Source organism: Sceloporus undulatus, chromosome 3 (genome assembly GCF_019175285.1).
Source record: "Sceloporus undulatus isolate JIND9_A2432 ecotype Alabama chromosome 3, SceUnd_v1.1, whole genome shotgun sequence".
In the NCBI taxonomy this organism is placed as follows: domain Eukaryota; kingdom Metazoa; phylum Chordata; class Lepidosauria; order Squamata; family Phrynosomatidae; genus Sceloporus; species Sceloporus undulatus.
In genome coordinates, this window is record NC_056524.1 from 201,621,182 (window position 1) to 201,640,880 (window position 19,699).

The window sequence follows — 19,699 nt, forward strand, 5'->3', positions numbered from 1 at the left end:
CAAAGTTTTATTTTTAACAGAAACCACGATAAAGCAATTCTGCTGAAACTGTACCTTAAATGAGGAGTGGACATTACTTGCCTTGGGAGGCTGCACTGTCTCCTCATGAGGCCTTGGAGTGACGTACGCTCTGGCCGTATCTACAAAGCTTGAATTTACAAACTTACAGTTTACTTTCTGATGTACTATGTAGTCTAATTACAATTAAAATTTAAAAGCAATAGTTTAATTGAAAATTTCATCATTTTTTACCTCACCACTGATGTCCTTGTATTTTTTGTTTGTAAAATGCTTTTTTACCTGATTGTATCCGCTGTTCGGTGACTGGATTTCAGTCTCACTCTTGCTTGAGGAGAGAAATATTTTAGCTAACAGCGACTGTGATCATGACTTGAGCACCTGTTGCTCCTCAGAATCGGCAATCAGTTATTTAATTTTCTTTTGTTTTAGGCTCTCCGTGATCTGCCCACTGGCAGTCGAGGAGGCAATAAGGGAGCAAGTAGGGGTGTCATCCTGATGCCTCCGTTTCTCTGATGGTACTTGCTTCCATTCCAAAACTCCATTTAACTCTTTCTGTTTCCTTTTACCATTTTCTACTTTTGCTGCTGTTAGCGACAGCTTTTCTAATTAATATTTCAATTTTTCTAACAATACTGAGAGAGAGGGCTAAATGCCTGACCAGTTGGCAAGACAGGAAAGAAAAAACTGATGAGAGAGGGGTTGAGGATGACAGTTAAATGTTTCAGAATTTTGAGTTCCTGCCTGGCCAGATTGGCATGTGGGATAAACCCAGACAAAGTTGATTGGGGCTTCAGCCTCTCAGTGAATAAACATGAGGTCAATTTTTGATTTACTTCCTGCATGGAAAAAGACATCTCTCATGAGGAGTGGGAGGAGCATGGCAAAATTGCTTACATGCTCAGAAGGGGGTGTGGGGGGGGCTTTTCTGGGCTTTGCAAATGAATAAATAAAAAGGTACTGAGCCTTCCCAAAACAGTCTTGGGGAGCTTCATGCAGCCCATGGGACAAACATTGCCCATCTTGCTTTAAGTACTGAACAGAAAAGCAAAATCTAGTTTGTTTGGGATGGAAGAATAATATTCTAAATTGAACATATTTCATTTAAAAAAATCATCGGCCAGCTGAACATTTTAAAAGGCAACATCTTTGTGGGTGGTGGTGGATTATGCTGGGATGCCATCTTAAACAGTCACCGTATAAACTTTCTAAAGTTTCATAATTACAGTATTAAACCCTTATTCTGATTTAGAAAAAGAATGCTAGCCACAAGAAAAAAATCCAAACTCCATATTATGGTGATATATCTATTGGGCCAACTAAGAGCACAAAAACGTATGCTAACTTTTTCAAAATCTTGCACATATTTTAATGTTGTTTGGCTTGTCTAATAAATCCTAATACAGATTCTGGAAGTATTCTGACAAATAATTATTGTAGTAATGTCAGCAATGAACATAATTGGTATATGCAGGAGGAGCAGTGGGAGGAATAACATGGTAATATTAGAGGAAACATCATCATCATTAAAGAAACATCCTTTTTGAACTGGATTAGCTGGAATTGACCAAGGAAACTATCAAGACTGTGGAGTCAGATTTCAAGTACTGTATTTCCATGTTACATGTTCTGAGATATGATGAAACTATAACAGGAGGGACTCACCATGGTGCAAGATTTATGGGGAAGTGAACAGCCTTAATAAAAAACAGGTAAAGAGTAAATTTTGAACCACTAATAATTAGGCATTCAAAGCTAATTTACCTTGATTATAATACTACATTTAGGTGAAACATCTTTGTTACTGGTTCTGCTTTTTGTAGTGCCTTCATCTTCATAAATGTCCATACTCCAAGGCTGTTAAATATATTTTGGTGATGCACAATTAATCACCTCTAGGGAAGTCAGTCTAACACGATGTAAACTTAAAAAGATAATTGCAGTAACATTTCATAGACATAAAATTTGTTTTTAATACCACCTACTGTATAGTGCAAGGCACTGTAACAAGTAACACAGAATTCAAGAACTGCCATGGCATCTTAAAAGCAATGTGTTGAAACATTTAAGTTATCTTTACCTCCAACAGTGTACAGAATTTGACCAGTTTTCTTAACCACCAAAATCCTATGATGTCCAGTATCTGCTATTACCAGTCTGTCCCCTGAGCTGTTCACTGTGATCTTCCCAGGAAACAACAAAGGTGAGGGTGGCAAAGAGTCTCTATAGAGTTGTGTTCTGATTACATTAGCACTGATTTGTCCTTTCTCCTTGTAATACTTCAGGGCTATGGATGCAAATAGAAACAATTTGTCCTTGTGTCCTTCACCAACCACAGTGAACAGCATATTCCCACGGGGCCCAACAATGACCAAGGTTGGCCAACAGGACACTTCCAGCTCATGCCACAGGATTGCATCAGCATCATTTACCACAGGATGAGTGATGTTATATCTCAGAACAGCACTTTTTATGTTATCCAGAATCTTTTCATTTGGAAATTTTGCTGAGTGGACGCCAACAACAAGGAGACCATCTGAAAATACAGATTAAAAAAAAAAAGTAATAATGAAAACCATATCTAGCAAACAAAAAGATTTCATTTCATACTAGCTCCAATGCAGGTTCCTTACACTGTATTATAGAAAAGCACACTTTTCCAGTGCCTAGAGCACACTGCTCCAGTGCATAGAGGTGGGACAGTTAAGAACATTAGTTCTGAATTATTCTTAGTAATTTTAATCTTCTCAATGTAAATCAATCCATGCTACTCCTCAAACCCATACAAAGAAGCCTTATTGCTATCTGAAGTGTATTCCACAGGGAATAGATATAAAAAGCAGTGGCATCACTATGGGCTGCGGATGGCACCAGGTGACACTCTAAGAGGGGGATGACACCACTGCTCTCTAAACATCTTTCTTTTGGAAGGAACTGGCTGTAGAATTTGCCTGTGTCCTTTTAAAAAAAGATGAAGATTGTGTGAGTGGGGTGATGATCAGTGGAAGGAAAAAGGTGAGTCCCTAATATTTAAAAACATCACATTTTACCAATTTTTCACTTTAACCACATGAAATGATGTACATATCAATACATGTAGGCTGTGAATGTAATATTGTAATTGAAAGGAATAATTTTAATTTTGCTAGTTGTTTATGTCACAACTATTATATCATTACATTGATTTATGAGGAACATTAGTACAAAAACATTACTAAGGATCCTGCATGTTGTGGTTTGGGAGAAGGCCCATAGGCAGTCTGTGACACCATGCGTTACTGGGCCTCCTTACACCAACCCTAGTGACACCACTGATGTAAAGTACATGGCCCTAGCAGAGTATTTGTATTTTTCACTCACATTTAGGGTTATTTATGCCCACATGACAATTAAACTTGGAACTTCAAAACTACAATTTGCAAATGCTTTTATTAAAAACTTCAAACTCCATGTTGCTCCAAGATAAGAATATATTAGAAATCCAAAGCTGCACGTGGGGAAGAAATTATGTCAGTGATACAGCTCTGTCATCTGTTCTGTAAGAGCTCACCAAACATCCTGTGCAAGAGACTGTGAAGAATCTTCAGCTAGCATATATAATGAGACATTATGAAAAAGGCTTCATGCCTCATGAAAATGAAAAAACATCACTGAATTTTAGTTCTTTTTACTTGTGCAAATATCTGAGGTCAGTCATAAATATCCCTTTTCTGCATGCAGAAGATACCTCACTCTGGAGGAAGGGCATCTCTGGATTCACACCACTGACATTAACAGCAGTATTTTAAGACTTCTCCATAATTGAAGACTAAAATATTAAGATGAAGATTTGTTCTAAAGACTTAATTAGCAGAAGCTTCAGTTACTATTTTTGGTGGATTAAAGGAAACCCAAACGTTAAAGAAAAGTAATGATACCTATAGACAACTATTCACAAAGTTGCTACTAAAAAACTGTATCAACAAGGATTTGCAATCAGACAACAGCCTTGACCTCTTCACTCCTGATTAAAAGTTAACTGCAGAAAATTCAACCCATGACCTGTACAGAAATAACACAGCATTGTCAGGATCAGACTTTCAAACATCAATTTTTTTTCCTCTTGTAATTGTATCAAATTAACTTACTTCCCACTTTTTTTAAAGCTTTCACTTTAACCAAATTTATTTTGCAAATGTATCAAACTATGGCTAGAATCCTATTGGTGATATTATTGTTGCTATTTGCCATCAAGTCAACTTTGGCATATGGTGACCATAGGGGGTAGTCAGTATTGGCCAAATAGAGTCTCTTCTAACCTCTTTGAAGGCGAGGTGTTTAGATGAGCATGAGGTGAAAGTGGGTGCAGTGAAAGGAAGCCATGCTCTGGAGTTAAAAAATTGGAGCAAAAAGAAGCTGGGATACTCTAGCTCAAGCTGGAAAATGTGAATCATTGCTCTGGCATATAAACAGCCAGGTACTGGTATGGCACTGTAGTAAAGCAAAAAGGCGATCCCCAACAATTCAATGGATGTAATTACAACATACACAAACCAGACAGTCCAACAGGGAGAAATGGGGTGAAGGGAAGTTAAGGGGGCATAGAATCAGAGAATCGTATAGTTGGAAGAGACCACAAGGGCCAGCTAGTCCAACCTCCCTGTCATGCAGGAACTCACAATCAAACCATCCCCGACAGATGGCCATCCAGCCTCTGCTTAAAGACCTCTAAGGAAGAAGACTCCACCAGTTTCTGAGGGACTGTGTTCCACTGTCGAAAGCTCATACAGCCAGGAAATTCCTACTGATGTTTAGGTGAAATCTCTTTTCCCATAGTTTGAATCCATTGCTCCGGGTCCTATTCTGTGAAGCAGCAAAAAACAAGCTTGCTCCATCCTGATATGACATCGCTTCAAATATTTAAGCAGGGCTATCATATCACCTCTTAACCATCTCTTCTCCAGGCTAAACATACCCAGCTCCCTTAGTCTCTCCTCATAAGGCATGGTTTCCAGACCATTCACCATTTTGGTTGCTCTCCTCAAACTGGGCATGTGTGGGCAGGCCTTCATGATTGTGGTTTGCCAATGTGTCATTGGGCACACTGATGCACTTATACATCACATGTGAAACTGTGTGGTTGATTATATGGGAGGGCATCCAATGGAATGGCATCTGGGTAGAAAGGGGAGGTCACTGGAAGCCCCAGGTGGTCTGTTTGTACACTGGTAAGCATGCATGATGGGGAAGTAGGGCGAAAAATTACCACACAAGGCGGTGTAATGTCACCTAGTGTTGACAGCCCTTGGGTGTTCAGACCGTCTTGAGAGTGGATTTTTTTTTTTTTTTTGGATTTCCATTTTACCAAGCAGTACCATATTTTCCAATGAATTACATCATCTCATGATATGTCCAAATATGAAAGCCTCAGGTTAGTTATCTTGGCTTCTAGTGAGGGTTTAAACTTGATTTGTTCTAAGACTCAATCATTTGTCTTTTTGGAAGTTCATGTTATATGTAGAACTCTTCTGCAGCACCACATTTTGAATGAGTTTTCTTCCTGTCAGCTTTCTCTGCTGTCCAACTTTCATAATCATGCACAGGAATCAGAAATACTACAGTATGGATTGTTCTGACTGTGGTATTTAATTATTTGTTTTTACACTTGAGGATCTTCCTTTATGGCTACCTTTCCAAATCTTAGGGCTGAAGCAGATGGGCAGGAAGGAGCAGCCACAAGCCGATCTCAGACCATTTGCCCAAGGGCCACGATGAACACATGCCACAGGCCCAAGAGTACCTTCCGCTACAGTCCCAAATAGGTGCAGAAAAGATCTGCTGTTTTTGGGAGTGGTTTGGGCCGCGTTAGGTGGCGCTCTCTGAAAGCATGCGTCATGTGAATGCCATGCCCTCAGAGTGGCTGGAACTTGCCTTTTTAAATTGACTCTGCCTTATTGTGACTCTATCATACTCCTTTCTTGGCAATATTTATTCAGAGGAGGTTTGTCATTGGCTTCCTTTTAGGCTGAGTGAGTGTGACATGCCCAAGGTTACCCAGCTGAGTAGGAACTCTGGTCTTCTTGACTTCTAGTCTAACACTCAAACTACTACATGATGGTAGTTCAGAAAAATGTATAATATGTTTAACGTTCCACAAGTACTGAACTGTAGCATGTAAAGGTTTGCCGTCTTCAGCATTTAAGAAGAGTAGGTTATACACTGAGGCCTCAGTGTTGCATGATGGGGTGAGCTCCTGTCACTAGTCCCAGCTTCTGCCAACCTACCAGTTCGAAAGCATGCAAATGCTAGTAGATAAATAGGTATGACTTCGGTGAGAAGTTAGTGTTTGGTGCAATCATGCTGGCCACATGACTACCGGAGTAGTCATCAGACAATGTCGACTTTTTGGCATAGTAACAGAGATGAACACTGCTCTCTACAGTCAGTTATGACTAGACATTCATGTCAAGGGACTACCTTTACCTTTAGGTTATACACTGAATGAATTGTAGTAGTTTTAGCAATAATAGTGATGATGATTATAGATAATGATGATGCAAATAAATCTTCAGTAATGTTTATAATTAATAAGTGAACTTTGGTGTAGAAACAAATACAACTGTCCTCCCTAGTTCCTCCTCTTGCAAAAATCCCCAGTGCAAAGATTTAAACAAATGTAACAAAGGAGGGGAAAATAAAATAAATAAGTTTCAACTTTCTATTAATATCTTTTATAAAATTATATAATTCTTCAAGTACCACAAGCTGAAAAATTCAAAGGAATCTTCCCTGGCCTTCTGTTATGCAGTGTTGACAGAACATTGCCATAAATAAGATTCTAGCATTCTGCTCTGTTAATTTGATCTACGGAACTGTGGAAGGTGATAGCTATCCTGTTTCAAGGGTCATTCTCACAGACATTTCATTCACAGATAGATATAGAAATAGTGTGTGAATAAGAGGGAACCCTGTAAAACACATTGTGTTTAATGATTTATCAAATGAAGAAAGGGCATTCTGGTTCTGAAATGCTATAATTTTGCCACAATTTCAGCCTGAGAATAAGAACACCATCATGAGATGACAGAACAGTTTCCATTTTGGATCTATTCCAGTTTCTTTTTACCCAAGCTTGGCATAAGAGTTCAAAGAGTGAGATGAACGCTTAATGAGAGTTAAAGTACAGTGTCATCAACACAGCACTTCACATCCTTCTGTCATGCTCTGACATGCAGAAGATTTCAGTGCACATCTTGCAATAAGTTTTCTAAATATAGTACTGCTGCCCTTCCTCATTCATCACAATCTGAAGAGGAGCTGCAGAGTAAATATAGGGTCTCAACATTCATTTTACTACTGAACTAAGAGGTATGGATAAGTGTCATTTATTTTTTCTCTTTTTATTAAATAGATAAAAACATGCAATAAAACACACACTGAAATACATGTGACTTAGTTCTGAGTACAGTGGGACCTTGTTATCTATGGAATTTCCATCTGAGGATTTGAGCATCCGCAGACAGCAAGCAAGCCCACGCTGTCCCCAATGGTGGTGTGTGCAGGTAGCTGTGTCGCCCTTGAGGGCAATGGGTCTGAAGTGCTCCCTCCCTCCTTCCTTCCCCCCTTCCCCTTTAAGGCTTCTGCCCCGGGGCTTGGCTTCAGGGGTGGTTTGGAGACGGAGGCTAGGGCCCCGCCAACTGGAGAGAGCTGGAGCCTGGGTCTTGGAGGGCCCCGATCCCAGGCCCAACACCCGGGATGGAACTTCCAGGCTCCTAGACCCAAGTCCCAGCCCTGGCTCTGAGGAGGAGGGAAGGGGAAGGAAGGAAAGAGGCAGGGAGGGAGATCTTCAGTCCCATTGTCCCCAATGGTTGCATGGCTGCACTGCCAAGGGGTCAGTGGGACTTGAACATCTGCAGATTTTGGCATCAGTGCGAGGGGGGGGGGTCCGGAATGGATCCCCCGCAGATACTGAGGGTCAACTGTTCATGAGCATAGGACTGGGGCGGCAGGAAATAGCCACAGGATATACATAGCATTAGATTAAATGCTGAATTAGAAATGTCCATGAGATGTCCTAAGGCACTAGACTACATCATTTCTACACAAGAGATACAAAGCCATTACAGTGGGCCCTTGTTATCTGCTGGGGTTTGGTTCCAGGACCCCCCGTGGATAACAACACCCATGGATGCTCAGGTCCCATTAAATACAATGGCATAGCAAAATGGTGTCCCTTATATAAAATGGCAAAATCAAGGTTTGCTATTTGGAATTTATACTTTTTAAAAAATATTTTCAAGCCATGGATGCTTGAATCCATGGATAAAAAAAATCTATGAATAAGAAGGGTCAACTGTACTATATTTAGAGCCACTTCTAACATCAGTGGAAAGGCAGGATCCTGTTGAGCACAGTATGGGAAATGTACTGAGCAAAGTCAACCACACTACTTTTAACTTGGAGCGATTCAAGCTGAATGACCTGCACAATGAATCCCTCAACCCATGAAGCTTGCATCTGTCATTATCTGCACAAGGCCCTATTTCATCAAAACTACTCCTTTGTTCAAACTGGTGTCCCTTACTTACCATTTTAATTATGTTCTCAAATATATCAGCAATGGTACTAAAAAGATGTACTATTTAAGATGATCACCTTGTTAACTGAAGAGAAAAGTAAATTTAATTAAGTCCATGAATTCCTATATTTACAACAAAAGTAGAACACTAAAAGGTAAGTTTCTAGCATGTGAAAATGCAGTTAGACTCAAATGTGTCCTCAGAAGATTATACAACAGAAGCAAACTGGCCCTCTCCCAAAGAATTTATATCAAGAAGCACTTCCTCAAGCAGCAGTCCAGCAATCCATTTCTAGACTGTTGATGTGAAATGAATGTGCATTAGGGCTTAAAATAACCTTGTGAATGCCTTTCTGAATGCAGAAATAGTACTAACAATGATAAGAGTAAGAACATATCAGATAAACATGGTAGTTGGTATTAATTCCTGTAGAATTTGACGTTTGCTGAAGATATACAAAATTGCAGATGTGCACGTGAAAGAAAGAATTGAGAATGACCATGGCAATGTCAGCAACAGTTCTTTCTTTTAAAGCATCTTCTATTTCAGCACCATCATGATAGAATTCTGGTATTACACAGCTGTAGACTACGAAGGTATCTGCTGTGTGAAAACATAAACCATCTAAAAAAGGGATATATGTTCAGGATATATTCATCAGGCTCACCATGGCACTGCCTTTCTATGGTGGTCGGACTACATGTTTCTGTGAGGCAAGAGGCTATGCTGATCATAGCAGTGATAGAGTCCCTCATATCAGACAGGCTTTTGCTTAGGAGACAGACTAAATCAGGGGTAGGCAACCTGTGGCCCGGCGAGGCCTTGGGACCGGCCCCAGCCCAGTCCTGCCGCCGATTGCCGTCGGGGCCTTTGGCGTCTTGTGCGAGGGGCATGGTGGAGCAATTGTCTATAGAAGCCTCAGAAACATGCATTTATCTTAACATTTTTAAAAAAATCAGCAATTTTTTTCGCGTGTCCTCCATTTTTTATTTAAAAAGTGCCCTCCATTTGGAAATTTTGTCCTACATTTGTCCCGGTTTATTTATTTATTTAATTTTTAAAAATTATTTAATTATTTATTTTTTGGCTTCGGCCCCCCAGTTGTCTGAGGGACAGCAACCCGGCCCCCGGCTCAAAAGGGTTGCCTACCCCTGGACTAAATGTACCAAACAGTTACTGGGCAGCAGCAGTAGTGGGGGTGACAATGGCAGATGATCTCTTAGAGACAATGGCAGTGGCACAATAGTTAACAATTGTTAGTACATAGAAGGAGGCACCTGTAAACTCCTTTTTACTGTCTCTTACCATGAAAACCCTATGATGAAACAGTCCAAAATGAAAGAAGAGATTGTGCCAGAAAATGAGACTGCCAGGTCAGAAGGCACTCAATGAGCTGCTGGGGAAGAGTGGAGGACAAGTGCAATAAGTGCTGTGGCTAGAGACACAACTGGATTCAAGCTGAAAGAATGTTCAGCTGCTGACATGCTCAGAGGTGAAAGGAAAGTCTGAAGCAGCACAACACATATAAACATGGAATGTGAAAAGCATGAATCAGATGAAGTTAGACTTTGTAAAACAAGAAATGGAACATGTAAACATTGCAGTACTCAGGGTGAGTGACCTAAAATGGGCAGGAAGGGGACATTTTGAGTTCGATAATTACAGTGTTTTTCTCAGGAAATAAAAATCTAAGAAGAAATTGTGTGGCATTAATAGTAGAGAGATGTAGCAAAAGCAATCAAAGGATATAATGTAAAGTCTGACCAAATCATATCAGTAAAACTTTAGGGAAAACTGATAAATATACAGTCAACTCTTACCTTATGCGGGGATCTGTTCTGGACCCCTCCCCCGCCCTGCGTAAGGCAAAAAGCACGTATGCTCAAGCCCCATTGGATATATAAGGCTTATGCTCATGCCGTGGCCATGCACGTATGCCGTGGCCATGCACGCCATTCTCCCTTTTGGTGTGCGGTTTCAGCGTAGGCCGCCCTACCCTTACATGGGGGATCCCCTCTCCCGCGTAAGGGAAATTCCCCGGATGCTCAAGCCCCATTTAAAACAATGGGGGTTGTGTGTGCGGAGCAGCATGGTGTGTGCTGCGTGCGGCATTGCCATTTATGGCAACCAGCTTTCAGCATAAGCTGAAAGCCGCATAAAGTGCACCCACTGTATTATCCACATTTATGGTCCAATTATAGAAGCAGAGGAAGAAAAATTGAAAAATTCAATGCTGGAATCCAGGAGGAATATCACATATCAAAACAGGATGTACTGATATCACAGGTGATTGGAATTCAAAAGATGGAATAAAGAGTTTCTAATTAACAAAGATGACAAGACTTCTGAAACATGCCTATTACATAATAGCAATTTCACAGCAAAAATAAATTAAAATGCCTTAGATTCAAAAAATTACTGGTAGGAGCATTATCCACAAGAAATACTCTCTTTGGTGTTCCTGCCACTGAGCAGAAGTGAAGAAGGCAACATTTTAGTTTCCCCTTGGCCCTGTAGTCCCTTGCATTCTCTTAAAATCTACCCCAGAGAGTTCTGGAAGCTTCTGGGACAGTATGAGAGGTAGTGAATGGTGAAACTGGGGTGAATCAACAAACCTCCTTCACTTGCAAGATCCTTCCACTGGTCCTTCTGCGGACAGAAGGATTCATTCCATTTGCAGGAGGAAATTTCAGGATCCAACCCATTTAGTATTGCTAATAGCATTTAGTATGGCTATTTGTAAAATGACTGGCATTCATTATTATTTCACCTTGCTCAGACATGCCAAGAATGCCACTGAGATGAAAATGTAACTTTCTAAATTCATTATCATATTGTTTCTTTGAAGGTCAAGAATGAGAAAAGTTTGTTCTCAAACCTCCAACACTATGCAGCAAACTTCTAGCACAGCAAAGCTTGTCCCACCTATACTGCAAAATGGTCTTGTACTTTAAAATAAAATAAAAAACCATACATACAGATAATAGGGGAGGAGGAATTCATGTGTTGGGTTGCTGCATTACAGTTCACCTAGCTGAAGCAAATTTGAATATTATTCCTTTATATGTACCAACTGCTTTATATGTGCAACTACTGCACAAAGTTGAAGAAAGATCAGAGAAATACCTTTTTTACATAGCTCACTATCACTATATTTGTTTTTCTTTCAGGTAATTGTGAAATTTGTTGGGAAAGAAGTAGCAAGTTACTGGCCACACTGGATTACCTTCCAGAAGATAGGCCAGGTATATATACAATAAATAAATAAATAAAACCTTTATGATGATTTCAGGCTTCATAATAATGGTTTATTTTAAAAAAAACAACACCTGAAACATATTTGGAGGCCAAAGGCTCCCCCCCTTTTCCCTCTACAAGTACTGGTTTTGATACAAAGATCTGGCTTGTATTAAACTATTGTTCTGCAGCTACATTGTTCTCTTGACCCAATTCCTACTCGTGTTCTAATTTCTATAGCTCCCTCTTTTCTGCCCTCACTTCTCTATATCTTTAATCTCTCTCTCTCTACAAGTTCCTTCCCTTCAGTCTTTAAACATGTTTTAGTTTCTCCTATTCTGAAAAAAAACTTCTCTTGACCCCTCTTCGTCTAGCTATCGTCCGATTTCTCTTCTTCCTTTTCTTTCTAAGGTTTTGGAACGGGTCATTTATTCTCGCTGTCTTGAGTTTCTTGAAGCCAAGTCCATTCTCGTTCCCTTTCAGTCCAGTTTCTGCCCACAGCATTCTACAGAGATGGCTCTCATTAAGATCTCGGATGATTTTTTACAGGCCAAGGCTAATGGCCTTTACAGTCAGCCCTTCTTATACACAGATTTTTTTATATATGGATTCAAGCATACACGGTTTGAAAATGTTCCAAAAAAGTATAAATTTACCTTAATTTTCCATAAGGGACACCATTTTGCTATGTGATTATATGTAATGGGACTTGAGCATACACGGATTTTGTTATACACAGGAGATCTTGGAACCAAACCCCAGCGTATAACAAGGGTCCACTGTACTCTGTTCTCATTCTTCTTGATTTGTCTGCAGCCTTTGACACCGTTGATCACTGTCTTCTAGCTGATATACTTTCTGACCTCGGGTTCTCAGACTGTTCTTGACTGGTTTAGATCTTATTTGTCAGACAGATCTTTTGCAGTGGTCATGGGTGGTCAGACATCATCCTCTGTTCTCCTATCTGTTGGAGATCACCAGGGCTCTGTTCTGGGTACCATTCTGTTTTCTCTCTACACATTGTCCCTAGGAAAACTCATTAGTTCTTTTGGCTTTGACTATCATTTGTATGCCGATGACACTCAGCTATATCTTTCCACACCTTACCTTTCTCCAAGTCTTGAACAGCAAGTTTCATCTTGTCTTACAGCTGTTTCTCAGTGGATGCGGCATCGATGCTTGAAGTTCTGTATGTCCAAAACAAAGCTTCTCCTTTTTCCACCTAAGTCTACTCTTCAACACTCCTTTTCTGTTTCTGTTGATAACATTTCCATTCGACCAGTCCAGCAAGCCCGTAGTCTTGGTTTTATTTTTGATTCTTCTCTGTTGTGTATCCCCCAGATCCAGACCACAGCTAAGACATGTAGATTCTTTTTATACAATATTGCCAAAATCCGACCATATCTCTCTGCCTCTACTGCCAAGATTCTGGTCCATGCCCTGGTAGTATCATGACTTGATTTCTGTAACATCCTTCTGGTTGGGCTTCCTCTTTCTCGCCTCCGTCCTTTAATTTCTGTCCCGCATTCAGCTGCACGCGTTATTACACCCGCCCACCGCTCCGACCATATCTCTCCTTAGTTGTCATCCCTTCACTGGCTCCCCCTCCCTTTCTGTATTCAGTATAAGCTCCTGTTCTTGACTTTTAAAGCCCTCCATGGGCTGGCCCCTCCTTATTTATCAGACCTTCTTTCTCCTCGCTTTCTTGCTTGGGCCCTCCGTTTTGGTAGTCAAGTTATGCTGTCTCAGCCCAGGATTTTCTCTGCCCTGTCCTGGATTTCTCCCTTTTCCATTGCTGCCCCTCACTCCTGGAACCTCCTTCCCTGCGAGCTGCACGGGTCATCACTTCTTTAACTAGTTTCAAAACTGAGTTGAAGACTATCCTGTTCAGAGAAGTGTTCCCAGGCATTGCATGACTATTATTTGCTATTTGATGTTTTTAATTTGCTCCCTGTCTTATTGATCCCTTTCCTATATTGTTATGTATTATTTATATGTATTATGCTACTATTTCCTAGATTGTATGCCATAGGCAGGTTTACTTGTATCTATTTTATTGTTTGTATGTACAGTGCTGTGCAAATCTACAGCGCTATATAAACAAAGCATAATAATAAGAATAAAAATACATCTGAAGCAGAGAATTCTGATTTAATGTAACTTAGTTAATAAGGAAAATAAGCCAAGATTTCTAACACTACAATGTGTCCGCGTTATACGCGGCTTCCAGCATATGCTGGAAGCTGTGCCAGAAGGAAGGGAGGCGCACGCCAGAAGAAAACAATGGCGCACACTCCCGTGGCGTGCGCCCTGCACGCCACCGCCACCACGGGCATGAGCCCCATTCATTTGAATGGGGCTTGAGCATCCGTATTTTTTCCCTTACATGGGGGGAGGGGGGTCCTGGAACCAATCCTCCGCGTAAGGGAAGGGACGACTGTAATCTTAAACCATGTTTTCATGTCCTGCATAGTAAGCATACATTAAAACAATTAAGGTACTGATAAAGGGAACATTTAATACCAGCTAAATGGTCAAATACTGTATTGCATTTTTTAGATCTTCAGTTTAATCATCTATAAATTGGATTTTAGTTTAAATTCTTCTTTTAGCATTTGCAGTCAGGAAGCTTTGGATTTTTGTTTCTAAACTGAAACTATCCTTGCCAAAATATCATCTCCGTCATCACGGATTACATATCACATATAACAGAATGTGAATCCTAAACCTGATATTGATAATTAGATTAAATACGAAGATAGTCTTTTGAGTTATTGCCATTTTTAAATTCTTCTCTAAATACACAAAAATATAATCAATCCAGGTAACTCTTTCTACAAGATTTGTAAGAACACTCATCTTGGAGTGTTTTGCCAAATACTAAATGATAAAATCTAAATAACATATAGGTTGTGTCTCCCTTTTTTGAAATTCCAAATTCCAAAACATCCTAAAAACCAAAACTTTTTCATGGGTGGTTGAAATATTGACATCTTTGCTTTCTGATGGTTCACTGTATACAAACTTTGTTTCATGCACAAAAGTATTAAAAAGATTATATAAATTTGCCTTCATACTTGTGTAATAGTCATATATGAAACATAAATGAATTTTGCATTTAAATTTGGGCCCCATCTCCAATATATCTCATTCTGTATGCACATGCAAGTACAGGTATTCCAAAATCCAAAATAATTTGAAATCCAAAATACTTCTGGTCACAAGCATTTCAGAGAAAGGAGACTAAACCTTTCGTATTTAATAAGATACTATTCAGTGTGTGAGAGCCAACATGGTGTAGTGGATTAGGAGCTGGACTACGACTCTGAAGACCAGAGTTCAACCATGGAAACCTATTGGGTGACTTTGGGTGAGTCACACACACTCAGCCCCAGAAAACCCTGTGATAGCTTTGTCTTAGGGTTGCCATGTTAAAAATGAACCAAAGGCATACAACAACAATTTAATGTATGTAAACAGCTTTAACTGAGATAATGTCAAGAAATTCTATTCTCAGAAAATGTGAGGCCTGTTACCTGTAACAGAGTACTTCTGCTCTAATTCATGGAGATCAGGAAGCACATGGATGCAATTGATGCAGCAGTAAGTGAAGAAATCTAATACCACTACTTTCCCACAAAGGTCTTTGTACAGAGAGAGAGAACCTTCCGTATTCAACCACTGTAGATCTGAAATCAGAAATCAGATGTGTATTATTTTCAAGAATCAAAAGCCAAGAAACCTCATAAATTCAGAAATAGCTGAACTTCATGAGAATTTTTCAAAGATACCAACATAGAAAATAAATCTATTTCACAATTCTGAAGGCAGACAATTAATTACTTCACACAATGTTCAATTCTAATTTATAAGAAAGGCAGGGAACAGCTATTTATTTATTTATTGCCTCTCAGCCTACCATAGCTAGCAAGGTGATGCACAAAAGATAAAAACATTTAAAACAATACACTCGTCCTTCCACATTCGTTGGAGTTAGGGGCACTTTGAATGTGGAAAAAACACAAATAACAAAACCACTGTTTTTACCTGAGACAACACCTCTCCAGGTCCTCCAGAGCAATTCTGTGGTCATCATCTTCCATACATTGACCCCAGAATTGCGCTGGAGGAACTACAATTGCCCAGTGGAGAGTTCTCCCTAGGAATCTCCAAGTCCTTCAGTGAGACTTTTGGTTAAAGTTGACCACAGAGTTTCACTGGAGGACCTAGATATTCCTATAGAGAACATATTAATAAAATCTGTGAATAATCAAATCTGCAAAAGCTAAAGCCACAAATGTGGAGGGACGAGTGTACATAGTTTAATACTTTTCACGCTCTTTAAAAATACCTTAAAATCAGATGGCTTAACCACCTGAAAAATTTCAAGGAACAAAGACCATGTGGAACATCATTGTTTTAGCTGCTTGCTAAATAATAGTGATTATAAACCTTATAAAATCTGTCAGTTATCCTAATGAAAACAAAACAGATAGTGCTGTACTTCTAAAGTTCTTAAAAGATGTTATTGTGCACGCGTGTGTGTTTTACTAGTCTCTATTTCAATGCCTACAGCAGAAAGAAAAACTACTTTCTTTCATAGCCTATATGAAAATGCAGGACAGTAATCTTAGAAAGCTAGTTTTAAAATAAATAAATAAATAAATAAATAACCAAACAGGCTGGTGGAGAAAAAACAAAGGTCCATGTATATTCCTTCCTTCACAGCCAATATGGAACCAAAGTGGATTGATTACGACAGATCTTTTCCTTTTTTTGCTTAATTTAATCACTTAGGCCTTGTACAGACCGGCACTTTGTGTCGGCCTGTGGGCCAAGTCAGGGCGCAGGGTCCTGATGCTGGATGCCTTGACTCCGCCCCCAGGGTGTCATGATGCTGTGCGCTGTTCCAGATGGGGCGCGACACAATGGTACAACTCTGGCACTGCATCCAGATGATGCAGTGCCGAAGGGCGCCTACAACTGCACTGCTGTGGCTATGGCACTCTTTGGAGGGTGCAAAAAGGAGCCACTTTCTGTGGTTCCCTTTTGTGCCCTCCAGAGGCCGGATCAGGGCCGCGGCATGAGGTTGCCATAGCCCTAATCCGTCCACGAAAGGGGCGGCCTGTATAGCCCCTTACTCACCTGTATAGAATCCCTAATAGCTACCAAGTACGTAGATAAATACTAGACTGATGTAGATATCTGAAAAGTAACAAACCCTGTGATTTATCTAGTAATTTATCTGTAGGGGTACTAGAATACTTGTTAGGGCATCACACTTAGGTGCAGAGGCTGGGGAACAATGAGTTTGTTTCCCGAAAGAACCCCACACATTCTAATTTCTCTCAGGAACTTCCTAGAAAACCTGTCTCAGGAACAAGCCTTAATTTAAGTAATGATAAATAAAGACAGAGTAAACCTATACTTTCACTAGCATCAGTCACCAACCACAAGTGTACAGGCTTTCAAATTCATCAGAATTATTCTTCAGTAGTGACAAGATAAAAAGAACATTGCAAGCATGGTTGAAGACCCAGGCTAAACCTATGACAGTATCGAAAGACTGGAGGCAATATTTTATCAATTAATGTCTGAATCCCACTGGTTAGTTCCAACTAGAATACACCTGCTGAAAAAAACTGAATGGTGAGCCAACACATAGGTAAACTCCGCTGATTCAAGGGGCCTGTTCTAATTTGGACTAATAACAGAAGTTGAGTCGAAGGCTGCAAGCCCAAATAAACCTATCTGGAAGTAAGCTTTGACTTGGGAGTTGTACATGGTATTTAAAAACCCTCACATAAGTCAGATAAGAATTGAAGGCACACAACACACACTCACACAGAGAGAATTGGTGATGATCTGAACACATGATGTTCAGAATAATCTGCAGTAAGTGCAGAGCTTTGAGGCATTTGACAGCTTTAGTCTGCAGAAAAAAGAATCTTGATTTCTCTCGAATTTCCTTAAAAAATCAGGTAATTGGATGTGTGACCAGCAGATTCACATTTGTAAAGGAGGGAGGAATATGTGGTGGACAGGGCAGCACAGACGGGGCCCAGTGGTCACATGATCATCCCATCAGGAAGTGACCATTCTAAAGAGGTGGGACATCCGAGTGGCTAATTTGTCATTTTTTAAAGGATGCTGCCTTTGTGCGCATAACTGGGTATCAGTATTTCTGCTTGCTAGCTACATTAACTACATATCTCTGATGAACTCCTTGGCTTAGCTTTAGCGATGGTCAAAGGCTGGTCCTCCCATGGTAAAAAAAAAAGGAGATAGAGGAGTGTCATGGACCAGGGCAAAAATTAATATGGTCATGTGCTTGACAAGGAAGTAATAAAATAATAATAAATAATAAAATAAAACGGAGCAGCCACGCGTGGCCAAAAATAATTTGAGGAAAGTAGCTTATGGACAGTCATGAGGCGGCTTTGGAATTATAGACACTTGAGTTATTTTTGCCACAGTTTGCCTTGATGTCTGTAGCAATAGTGAAGACAAGCCCAGGGACGCTGCAAATCTCAAAAACCCAGAGTCCAGACAGAATTTATAGTAAATATAGACTTTCCCTTATGTATATATATGAGTAAACACACATATGGTTGGACTCTGAGGCTATCTTTGAAGCAAAAAGCGTTTAGGTTGCTGTAAGATGGCCACTGCATTTTTGTCCTGATGTACCACACATACCAGTTAGACAGGGTGTCTACTTGTTGAATTATTCAAAACAAGCAATGCTGAAACTCTGGTTCTATCCCAAGACAGGGTTCTTAAGTATTAGGGAGCCAAACTCAGTTATTATAACAAGATACTATTACTATGAGTATGTTTTCTATTACGCCACCCAAGCCATGTTTACAACAGTTCCATTTATTTCCATGAGACTTACTCCTCCAAAAGCATGAAGTATATCAGCAACCTTACGGTTTACTGAACCCTGCTCAAATCTAAATGCTCTCCCAAAACTACACATCCCAGTATCCTTTAGGATGGAGCAATGGCTGTCAAAGCGGTGTCAAAGTTCTGCAGTGTAGATGCAGCATCTGTCATCCTTGGGACTGTGACAGAGTAACAGTACTGGTCCAAAACACACTGCAGAAATAATCCAGTTTGAGACTGCTTTAACTACCCTGGCTCAGTGCTAAGGAATCCTGGAAATTGTTGTTTGTTGTGGCACCAGAGCTCTCTGACAGAGAAGGCTTAAATGTCTCACAAAACTACAGTTCTTAGAATTTCCTAGCATTGAAGCAGGACAGATAAATCGGTCTCAAACTGGATTATTTCTCCAGTGTGTTTTTGGATAGTGTGGGCTGAGAGGCTGGAAAAAAGACACTGCAGAAATAATCCTGTTTGAGACCACTTTAACTGCCCAGGCTCAGTGCTGGGGAATTCTGGGAAATGTAGTTTACGGTGGCAGAAGAGCAGGGAAGACTGAATGGATCACAAAACTATAGTTACCAGATGAGAGAAGTGACCAGTGGGGTCCAACAGGGTCCTGTCTTAGGCCCAGTGCTATTCAACATCTTTATCAATGACTTGGATGAACGAATTGAGGGCATACTGTACTTATCACATTTGCACAGATATAGGATGGGGGACACCTGGCTTAAAGAGACGACGTCTGAAAGGGATCTAGGAATCCAAGTAGACCATAAGTTGAACATGAGTCAACAGTGTGATGCTGCAGCTAAAAAGATCAATGCGATTTTAGGCTGCATCAACAGAAGTATAGTGTCTAGATCAAGGGAAGTAATAGTGCCACTCTATTCTGCTCAGGCCCCACCTGGAATATTGTGTCCAGTTCCGGGCACCACAATTCAAAAAGGATGTGGAGAAACTGGAGTGTGTCCAAAGAAAGGTGACTAAAATGGTGAAGG

The 19,699-nt window shown here is 40.2% G+C and overlaps 1 protein-coding gene across 1 annotated transcript in view; it reads right to left on the reverse strand.

Moving 5' to 3' along the window:
* Positions 1-19,699, reverse strand: part of NHLRC2 (NHL repeat containing 2) — a 47,225-nt gene that overhangs the window by 23,714 nt on the left and 3,812 nt on the right. The window contains 2 exon segments of the mRNA XM_042458492.1: positions 2,099-2,554; positions 15,350-15,502. Coding sequence (XP_042314426.1) covers positions 2,099-2,554; positions 15,350-15,502 — 609 coding nt within the window.